General features: G+C 37.7%; 1 protein-coding gene across 2 annotated transcripts; it reads right to left on the bottom strand.

Annotated features, from left to right (window-relative positions):
* Window positions 1-326: 326 nt before the first annotated feature.
* On the bottom strand, window positions 327-10336 carry LOC120561791 (extracellular matrix protein 1-like). Of its 2 annotated transcripts, XM_039805039.1 has the most exons (11): window positions 10318-10336; window positions 9204-9417; window positions 8456-8506; window positions 7990-8034; window positions 7739-7774; window positions 7352-7632; window positions 2237-2442; window positions 1579-1846; window positions 1288-1487; window positions 1018-1108; window positions 327-841 (listed from the first exon to the last, which is right to left on the bottom strand). In XM_039805039.1, exons 2-11 carry the CDS (start codon window positions 9271-9273, stop codon window positions 668-670), a joined length of 1422 nt encoding a protein of 473 aa, XP_039660973.1. In that variant the 5' UTR covers window positions 9274-9417; window positions 10318-10336; the 3' UTR covers window positions 327-667. The 2 variants fall into 2 exon arrangements, with proteins under 2 accessions (XP_039660973.1, XP_039660971.1); XM_039805037.1 differs by lacking the exon at window positions 10318-10336 and having other exon boundaries at window positions 9204-9461.
* Window positions 10337-11454: the final 1118 nt, after the last annotated feature.

Here is an 11454-nt window from a genome sequence, read left to right as displayed (position 1 = left end):
ATAATCTCATTCTATTTCTGTGGTCTGCAGTCTCATTGACACATTCAAGTTTTCTAAATTGTGTGCATACTTCCATTTGTTGTGCATATACAATGGAGAAAAACTGTAATACAGGATTTTTTCCAGGAGATGTCATGCCAGAACACCAAGTTCAAAATACTGCAAACAGATTAATATTCTCATCCGTGCGCCACAGGCTCAATCACTATTATGTTTCTTCCGTCACTGATAGATAGTGACTTAACAGACATTTAAATGTCAACTCATTGTACCAGGCACACCATGGTTAAACTAACAGCATAGGCCTTGCATCTAAGAAGACAGTAAACCTCTAAAAACGTTTTTATTACAACTGTTGTAGATATGATCTTAACCACAAAACCATATAAAAAGAAGGTAACTGATCTTGCAGCTCCAAATAAATCAATATAATGCATTCATAATCAAATATGTAAACAGCAGCCTATAACAAATAGTGGTACAGTGACACAGAAAAATGCATCTCATGTGATTTCAGTTAAAAAAAAAAATGCAAATAAGACTGGCAGTAGATGAAGATAGAATTCCCACATTTTCTTACAGACGTCGACATTTCCTGTTCACCTCTGCTGCCAGTTCCCTGAATGGCCTAGTGCCAGAAGGGTCAGCAGCAAAAGGTCATAAGTGTTTAGGCGAGAGGGCACCTTTTCTTATTCTTCTTCTGGCTAAAGACGGTTGCTTTAGTGATGGCATCCATGAGAATTTTGGAGATACACTGTTGAGGTGAAGACATGCGGCAACAGCGACGGACAGCTGGAGGGGAGGCCTTCCTTGATGAACAGGTCTCTGACATTTGGTCAAGCTGATTTCATGAAAACAACAAGATGACACAAAATAAGAAATAGCATTAGATTTTTTGGGGGGTTAATAGCTCCTAAACTTTCATTTTCAAATATTTCATTTCAATTTTTCCTAGCCCAAACTTTGTCTTCTGATTTGTCCTGCTAAGTTCTGTACAGCATTCTTTTTTCAACTTACACTCTGCAGAAAACAAATAGTCATGTCGACGTCAAGCGGGCGATGGCAGCATTGGCCTACAAAGCTCTTGAGAGGAAAACCAACAGGAAACCTAAAGCACAGTGGCATCATTACTATGTTGCTAACTTTATACCAGATGTGGTGTTTCATTAATTTTCTGTGACAGAAGAAATGACAAAAAGCATCAAAAGAAACAGATAAAAAAAGAAAAATGGTACAAATGCCAAAAAAAAAGATGAAAGAGGAAGGAAATGAAGAAGACAGACTTACTTGTTTTTGATGATCTTGTGATAGTCACAGAGTTTGTTAAGTGAGAGCTCTTCAGCGACAGAGGTCCTATTATAATATGGGTCAGGAGAAATGTCTTGGAAACAGCTGTATCGATCATTTGCCAATTCACCGGAACAACAGCGGGAATGCACAACGTCACCGTTCTCGCCCATGCAATACTTGTTAAGTTCATCACGCCACTAAAAATACAAAAGGACACGAGAAGGAAGAAAAATTACTAAATAATGCAAAATATTTATGTTTGTAGGTTTCTAGCAGGTCTTGCTTTACCTTCAGATCAGCACAGTTGAGCACATCCTGCTTCTTTTTGCAGCACTGTTTGAATCCCTTCTCTATACGATTAATGGCTTTTGCCTGACGAGCCACCCATTTGTACCCTTCACCTGGCATGCAATTGGCTTTATAGAGGGGGCGTAACTTCTGGTCGCGACACAGTGATTCAATGACGTCAGCGGTGGGTCGTCCGGGAGGAAAGCGGATGTCAATTTTCTTCTCCTTTCTTCCATTCTCTCCGGTACGGTACAGAGTTATTACTGTCCTGTAAAGTATGAGGCATATTTACAGCACCAGGACAATGTATGTGGTATTGACTCAAAAGAAACTACAGTGTCAATGTTCATCGTAATAAAGGAAATTGTCACCCATTGCAACAGTGTCTCATTTACAGGTTTTTAATAGTTTTTGACAAAGTTGTGTCCAAATGTTTGTCCTTTCATGGGATCTTTTGACCATAATAACATTTAGAATATTGCAAGACATTTTAAGGCATTATCAGGTGTTCAACTTATTAGATGCCGAAACTATTTTTTTAGATATATAGAACCCATATCATTACTCTTTAAGTTCATTGATGAACTTTGTCATGCTACTTAACCAAGACTTGATTTTCAATATCAACATTTTTAATGGTGCTCATTTTATTGCATACCTCTGGCAAGTGTTAGGGTCGAAGCTGAAGTTGGTGGTAGAGGAAAGCGGCGGCACCGGCAGCTCCTCTGTTGCCTCATAGTTTGGGTTCGGAGCGTCGTTGTGGAAGCAGTTCAGCCTGTCCCTGCCCATCTGTCTGCAGCAGTGATAAAGACGATCCTTTACGGACGAGTCCTCCTCACAGAAGGATTGGACTGACAGCTCCCACTGTAGTTGGCACAGAACAATAGCGCTGATAGTCAGGGTTTATGCATTCAATTCTTTAATAATACTAACATTAAGTTTGCATGCCTGAGGTTGTATGAATAGGCCACCCACAATTATGTACAGTATCTTAAACGTACAATATGTAACTTTCTGCCACTAGGGGTCTCTCAACCAAAACAATGGACGGTAAAACTGGACTTTTGATGACGTTGGGAAGTTGCGTGGAATTATGGGAGTTTTAAGTGTTAAACACCTTCGCTGCCAGTTAGAATGCATCAGTTCACGGACGAGTTTACCCGTTCAAGTTTATTCACGTTACGTTTATTCATTCTAATAAAATAGCTGCAGTTTCCCCAACATAATTACGTTTTTCTTGATTAGATTTTTATTTGTAGCTGACCAGTTAGCTCGTGAGCCAGCAAGCTAACAGTAGCCAGCAGCTAAAACACAAAATATTTCACATATCAGTGTCACCTTTTGGATCGTTTCAACACCGGTGCGGACGGGGTTTGTTGTAACGCTAGCTAGCTACTAAACGAGGCTGAGAGACGGGTGTGGGTGGGGACCGTGGTAAAGTTGGTTTTATATTGGACGTTGGATATTCGACACATTCGAAAAATCTATTATGCAGCTTGCCCTTTCAACCTATTCATGTCAAACCACTTGTGATGAACTCAGCTAACCACCCTACACATTGCACAAAGCTTCGTTTTTCAAAAAAACCCAAATTTAATTTTTTAAATATTTTTTTATGTAAATAAATGCTTTGAATCTATTATGCGGCCTGACCTTTTGACCTATTCAGGTCAAACCACTTGTGATGAACTCAGCTAAGTCCCCTACACATTGCACAAAGCTTATTTTTAAAAAAGAAACATCCTTTAATTTTTTTTATATTTTTTTATGTAAAAAAATGCTTTAAATCTATTATGCGGCCTGTCCTTTTGACCTATTCAGGTCAAACCACTTGTGATGAACTCAGCTAACCACCCTACACATTGCACAAAGCTTCTTTTTTCAAAAAACCCATCCTTTAATTTTCTTAATATTTTTTAATATTAAAAAATGTCATAAATCTATTATGTGGCCTGACCTTTTGACCTATTCACGTCAATCCACTTGTGATGAACTCAACTAACCCCCCTACACATTGCACAAAGCTTATTTTTTAAAAAAAAACCCATCCTTTAATTTTTTTTATGTAAAAAAATGCTTTAAATCTGTTATGTGGCCTGACCTTTTGACCTATTCAGGTCAAACCACTTGTGATGAACTCAGCTAACCACCCTACACATTGCACAAAGCTTATTTAAAAAAAAAAAAAACTCCTTTAATTTTTTTTATATTTTTTTATGTAATAAAATGCTTTAAATCTATTATGCGGCCTGTCCTTTTGACCTATTCAGGTCAAACCACTTGTGATGAACTCAGCTAAGTCCCATACACATTGCACAAAGCTTCTTTTTTTTAAAAACCCATCCTTTAATTTTCTTAATATTTTTTAATATTAAAAAATGTCATAAATCTATTATGTTGCCTGACCTTTTGACCTATTCACGTCAATCCACTTGTGATGAACTCAACTAACCCCCCTACACATTGCACAAAGCTTATTTTTAAAAAAAACCCATCCTTTAATTTTTTAAATATTTTTTAATATTAAAAAATGTCATAAATCTATTATGTGGCCTGACCTTTTGACCTATTCACGTCAAACCACTTGTGATGAACTCAGCTAACCATCCTACACATTGCACAAAGACAAAACAAAACAAAATTAAAGGATGGGTTTTTTGAAAAAATAAGCTTTGTGCAATGTGTAGGGTGGTTAGTTGAGTTCATCACAAGTGGTTTGACCTGAATAGGTCAAAAGGTCAGGCCGCATAATAGATTTCTGGCATTTATTTACATTAAAAAATATTAAAAAAATTAAAGGATGTTTTTTTTGAAAAAGAAGCTTTGTGCAATGTGTAGGTTAGTTGAGTTCATCACAAAAGTACGAAAGGAAAATCAGCTATATAATAGATTTATGAAATTGTTTAATATTAAAAAATATTAAGAAAATTAAAGGATGGGTTTTTGAAAAAAGAAGACTTTGTGCAGTGTAGGTTAGTTAGCTGAGTTCATCACAAGTGGTTTGACGTGAATAGGTCAAAAGCAGTCGACATAATAGATTTATGACATTTTTAATATTAAAAAATATTAAGAAAATTAAAGGGATGGGTTTTTGAAAAAAGAAGCTTTGTGCAATGGGTGTGGTTAGCTGAGTTCATCACAAGTGGTTTGACGTGAATAGGTCAAAAGGTCGGCCACATAATAGATTTAAAGCATTTATTTACATAAACAAATATTTAAAAAATTAAAGGATGGGTTTTTGAAAAAGAAGCTTTTTGTGCAATGTGTACCTGGTTAGCTGAAGTTCATCACAAGTGGTTTGATCTGAATAGGTCAAAAGGTCGAGGCCACATAATAGATTTAAAGCACTTTTATTACATAAAACAAATTAAAGGATGGGGTTTTTTTAAAATAAGCTTTGTGCAATGTGTAGGGGTTAGTTGAGTTCATCACAAGTGGCGACGTGAAATAGGTCAGAAAGGCCGGCCACATAATAGATTTATGGCATTTATTTACATTAAAAATATTTAAAAAATTAAAGGATGGGTTTTTAAAAAAAGAGCTTTTTACAATGATGTAGGTGATTAGCTGATTATAATGTGGTTTGATTTGAATAGGTCAAAAGGACAGGCAGCCATAATAGACTTAAAGCATTTTTTTACATAAAAAAATATAAAGAAAATTAAAGGATGTTTTTTTTTTAAAAATAAGCTTTGTGCAATGTATAGGGTGGTTAGCTGAGTTCATCACAAGTGGTTTGACCTGAATAGGTCAAAAGGACAGGCCGCATAATAGATTTAAAGCATTCTTTTACATAAACAAATATTTAAAAAAATAAAGGATGGGTTTTTTGAAAAAATAAGCTTTGTGCAATGTGTAGGGTGGTTAGCTGAGTTCATCACAAGTGTTTTGACATGAATAGGTTGAAAGCGTAAGCTGCATAATAGATTTTTCGAATGTGTCGAATATCCAACGTCCAATATAAAACCAACTTTACCACGGTTGGGTGGGGATTGTCGGGGGAATCTCCGCGACCGCGAGCCAGGACGTTCGATGCCGGTTGTGCAGCAGCAGAACATCTCCCAGCTGCCCGGAATTATCTCCCCTTCACTTTTCAGTAATCTTAACTTTTCGTTTTGGTGCTTAACTCACCTTTTGTCGGGTTAATTCAGCTAACCGTAAAGACAGCTTAACGCGAAGAGGGGAGAAATTCGGCAGGGAGGAGATTTTCAGCACATACACCCATTATGTCTATGCATACACCGGTAGCGCTGCGGAGATGTAGCTAACTCTATGGATGGCCGCTGTTGTGACTCGGTGCCTGGTCTGATATGGTCCGTTTCCCGACGTTTAATTAAACTGCCGTTAGCGTCGTAAGCACCAGGCACTGGAGATAAGTTCTGGCCGGGGGGTTGCTGTAATAAAAGTAGCTGGCTGATAGCTGACTGGGGGCTAACGATAGCTAGCTAGCTATATGTCCCGGGGCTGTTGTCAGCTGTCATCCCGCTGCGTAGTCTCCCGCCCGGGGAGTGAGGCAGACAGACCGGGGTGTTCTAGCTGGCTAAATTAGCATTAGATTAATCGTCTATCTATACAGTTAACGTTGCTAGTGAAGTTATTCGTGGGTTAGCCCAGTCCTGTTAACTGTGGTCGAAACAGTCATACTAAAGCGTGTTGAATTATGTTGTAACCTCATAATGTTACCCACAAAGCATTAGCATCAATGTTAGCTACTTGTCGATATTGAACTTTCAAAATAAATAAGGTATCTGTTGTATTACTGTGATAAAAAGTGGGATGTAATTAATCACAAAATGATGCTTTATGGCCAAAAAAAGCAGTATTACGGTTACAAGTATTTTTTTTCTGTGACATTGCATGATTTACAATTACTCCTGAACGTATCATCTTGGTGCCAGTGTTCTGACGGAAGTTAGAGTAACTGGAGGGTGAAAGGTTATATGACGCCACTGACGGGCGACTAAAGGAAACGTGCCGTGTCTGAAAATAAAATAACAGATTTCTCTGGGTTTGACATTTGGTGGAAACATTTGGGATAGTGTAAGAACACAACTCATAAAAATATATAACATAGGTATGGTCATTTTTAGACATTTTAAAGCAGAAATGTTACATATTGTACCTTTAAGACAAACTTAACCAAAAAAAAACAAAAAAACATCAGAGGAAGGCGATAAGATTAAGATATGCTTTATTCACTGAAGATTTTGAGACAGGTTTGTGGCTTGCCTTCAGACAGATCCACTGGTGCTCATGCCAAGGCCTGTCTGTTATGTCAAGCTGGGCTGCATATAATGGGCTTATCAACTGGAAGCGCCCAGGGCCTTCAACTTTGTCTCAAAAATGCAAGTACCATCGACTCAGCAATGTGAAGAATGTTTTCATGCCCTTTTTATGTCCAGGGTAACAGAAAAGACAGAGGTTTGAGCATAGAACAGTAGGCCTGAACAGTACAGCTTCAGGAAATGAATTGATTTGAGTTGATATGAGTTGATATGAATATTACGTTACAAAATTTGGCAATTAAGATGATGTCTATGAAAGCCTTCCTCCACATGAGTTATTGATAGTTTCTTGGTTTTTAATCATAAAATCATAATCGTTTGATCTCCACAGTGCATAATCTCATGATGTTCTTCATCATGCTTCTTGAGAAAGTACTTGTTGTACTATTACTATGTTGAGACTAATGAAAAGAATTTAAGCAAGAATATACAGGATGTCATATCATAATTTTATATACATTTCTGTAGGAGCTGTTGTGAAAACTTACCGCCTGTGTGGCGCAACACAGAGTCAGTTCCCTTTCCCAAGTCTGGTTCCCTTTGCAGCACATGCTAAACCAGGACTCCGCCATATTAACAGCACTGGCTTTTCGTACCTGCTTGCCAAAACCAGAGGGAGGAAAGTAAGAGTTTGGGTAGCGGGGGCGATGGTCTCCATGGAGACAGATGGCTTGGAGATTGTCGGAGGTTGGTCGGCCAAGGGGGAACTGAACAGGATATTCAAGGCTAGGAGGACCACCAAAGGAACGGGGCCAAAACCTTGGTTGACCTTAGAGGAAAAAGACAGGAATCATACTGTGATTTGATACTTTTATAACAGTTGTACAGTAGAGTAAATGAAAACTCAAAAGAAAGATTGGAAAATAAATACAAACTTCCTCTAGGTGTCAAGACTCCTGGTCTGGAAGCCCCTAACAGAATAAAGGCTGTATTATTAAACAGTACTTTTCACATGTTTTATTTATATAAATGTTAAGGACACCTATGGATGCATGATTCATTACTGGCCAGACTAAAGCAAGCTAGGCAGACAAATCTGAGCAGCCAAAGTGAAAAATGTTTCCAGTGGACATGCAGCTATGTCTTTATGTGAAAACAAGGTCATAATAGTAAAGACAAACAGTACCCATGGGATCGAAGAGATCCGTCAAGATATCTGGTTGTTGCATTTCTGAAAGACACATGGATTTTTTTTTAAAACAATGATTTACAAAAACAGGATATTCTACACAGAGACAGAAAAACGTACAGTTAATATGTTCTATACTTGAACATGACCTACTGTACATAAACTATAGTCATGCATAACCTAAAATCTTATCCTAACATAAACTTAAAGTGGTTTTCTCAAAATTTACTAGCAAAGTCACTCCAGAGCCACAAAGACATTACATAGCCATTTTCAAATGTTAAGCAGTGACATGCAAACTGAACTTCATGCGTAAAATTAGTGCAGTACTCCTCAAATTTCAATCTCCTAACCCTTAAAATATCTTCTTAAAGCAGAGAGAGCTGGCCAAATGCCACTCCGAACATCTGAGATTCTAATTGGTCCTTGCAGAGATATTGCAATAGTATGTGAACACACGCACCTTGCATGATTATGTCAAAGGTGACTTCACGCTGCTCAAAGTTGCGCTCATCTGGAAAATTGTACACACAAAGATAGAGAGGCAGAAAGCCAGACAAATGTTATGTAACTCTTCATCCACAAATTATACTAAGAGACAGCCAGTGGTGTAAGAAGTATTCCTTTGCTTAAGTCATAAGTAGCAGTAAAATTCCTGCATTTAAAAATGTGTAAAGTTTGGATGTATTATCAGAAAAGATGTACTGTGTGCATCAAATAAATAAAACAATAAATAATAAATTAGGCCTATATATTATATTACATACATGTTGCTGCTTGGGGTGGAGCTAATTTTGCAACATGTAGGCTACATATTGTTAGTTTAATCTATAACAGTGCATCATATTCTATTACCTCATGCAAAATCTTAATCTGCAAAGAAGATATAACTATGAAATAAATGTAGCAATAAATATTTCTCTTTGAAATGTAGTGAAGTAAAATACAAATATTCAAGTTAAGCATAATTACCTGAAAGTTATACTTAGGTAATAAGTAATTGTACTTAGCTAGCTACATCCCACAACTGGAGACGTCATAACAGACATGTAGGATATAAAAAATACCTAAAATCAATTTGCTACAGGAATGTCGGTAGGTCTACAGGCAAAATAAACGCACTCACAGCGGCTCAGACGAACCAAAATGGAGTCAGCCCAGAAGCAAACAACAATTTCAACAACAACAAAAAGAAGTGGGAAAATACCAACCATTGGATGCTGAGCTGAGTAGAACCAAGACAAATGCGGCGGCGCAGACTAGAGCCCCAGACGACCCCATTGTAGCCTACACTTGGTAGTGCCTGTCCTGATTCAACTTTTGTCCCGCTGCTGACTGTCCAAACACGAGCAGAGGCCAAGAAAGCACGCTCGGCGGGGCAGTGCACAGACGGGTCCGTTAATTGGTCCAACAGAGGCCAGTGTGCTGTCGGTGGACCGGGGCACAAACCGTTTTTATGGTTGTTGTGTGGTTTCGGTGGGGTTAGGCGGAGTGAGGAAAAGAGGGAGGGAAGGAAGTTTTTTCAACATGACTCATAGGTGATCTGTTCAAATCCTGTTGTTAGGAAATGATGAACACTTTTTTAGTTAAAGGGCACTGAGCCTGAGTTCGTGTCAACATGAGTTCATTCTTTTTTTTTTATTCAGGCTGGCTGTTAAACAATTAACTCGTCACTAATTTATCTGCCATTGAGCCCATGTTTATAAACAATGTCTATAACCAATCTAATTTTGGTGGAATTCCCCCTTAACAAAAAAATTCAATTTTATTCTGCCAAAGATCCAACTAATGAAACAGCTACCATTTACTGTGAGTCAGATGTTTACTTCGCTTTAATGCCTTTGCATAAGGCAGTTCCTGTGTATACATAAATAATTGATTACAGTTTTACCAAAACTCTGTCATAGTGGGACCTTAAAGGGATTACTCCAGTGATTTTGCACTTCCATGAGGATGATTGACTGTAGAGTTAGATTTAAAATGAGATAAGAATATTTCTCATCAAAGCAGCAGAGCCTGTTATATCCTGATATATAGGTCAATAAAAGACAGGATCCTACATTTCCCATAATGCAAAACATTAGTGGATTTCATGAGACCCTCCCTGCTCATGTCTTTAAAAAAACACCCCATGTTTGTAACACAAAATTGTAACACATTTTTAACAAAATCAGTGGAGTGGTCCTTTAAATACTTGACAGCATATATATTTTGATATACTTAGTTTTTAGTAAAACACTGAAAAAAGATTCGACAAAATGAATATGGATATGATTTAAAATATTTTACAACAAATAAAAGCATCAAGATAATGCTGATTGTTACCTTGAATTCGGTCAATATCACCCACTGTGTTTGTGAGTTATCGTTTGTTTGTCGAGAGATGGATACTAAAGACCTTAAATCCCTTGTTATTTAAGGCTGAGTTTGAGTCCAGGGTTATTGTGTCCTCACAGATTCCAGTCTGGAAGACTGACTGTGACCTCTTCACAATCCCTCCCACCATGTTCTCCTGTAAGAAAAATAAATAAATAAAAAATAGCCAAATCAGACCAGAGAAGAACTCCCTGTGCAGCTGTATGCTGTAATGTAATGAATTCCCACAGTTTGCTCTCTAGAGGCCACAGCTTAAACTGGGAGGATTAGACTGCCTTTGCTGCTCTGCCCACAGCTCTTTCTCATCATAAACAGTGAATATTAGGATCAAAGTTTTCGGTTGGTGGTGGTGAATGATGGGAGTCCAGAAACTGTGTTTGTCCCGGGTAGAAATTCCCCCAAGAGGTCAGAGAGCAAATAGTGGCAAACAAACCCAGTGGGGCTGCAATGCACTCCTTCAAATATTCATCCTGGAAAAAGAGATCTGTGGTTTGTCTTGAAAGTATTGCGACAACGCAACACATTTTGCTTCCTTTAAGGCTGCTGAAAACAGGTTTTTATTATGCTCATGAGTTGACAGTACAGACAATTTCTAGCGGTTTTCCATTACTTTTTTCACTTTTTAAATTGCTCAATAACATTTAACGTCTCCATGAACGCTTTTAAGGAAATTAAAACGGGTTACTGTGGGTTCATTAGCTGCCACCAATGGGGAAATGGTAATTAAATAAACAGAAACAGAACAACTTTGTGCAGAAAGTTGTTCTGTGGTTGTTCTCTATTCAACACGAGAGAAACAACATCACAACAGGAATTGTTTACCTGATGTCTTTCCAAACCAGACTGAAATATGAAAGCAAAAATCACTGCATGTAGAAAGTTGCTTTTCAACAAACACTCACACACAGAAGGAGATAGAAACAGAACTAGAACTAGCTTTCTAGCATGACTGGAGGTACATATGACAAAACATCTATGTATCGTTTTTTTTTTAGGAAAACTATTTACCAGACCCAATTGACTCACAGTCTTCTAATTTGCTTCCTCCTAACTTGGTTAGCAACAGTTTTTGTTTATGACTAACTG

The sequence above is a fragment of the Perca fluviatilis genome, chromosome 7 (assembly GCF_010015445.1).
Source record: "Perca fluviatilis chromosome 7, GENO_Pfluv_1.0, whole genome shotgun sequence".
NCBI classification, from domain to species: Eukaryota; Metazoa; Chordata; class Actinopteri; order Perciformes; family Percidae; genus Perca; species Perca fluviatilis.
The sequence above is the reverse complement of the archived record's forward strand: the minus strand, read 5'-3'. Positions and strand labels throughout refer to the sequence as shown.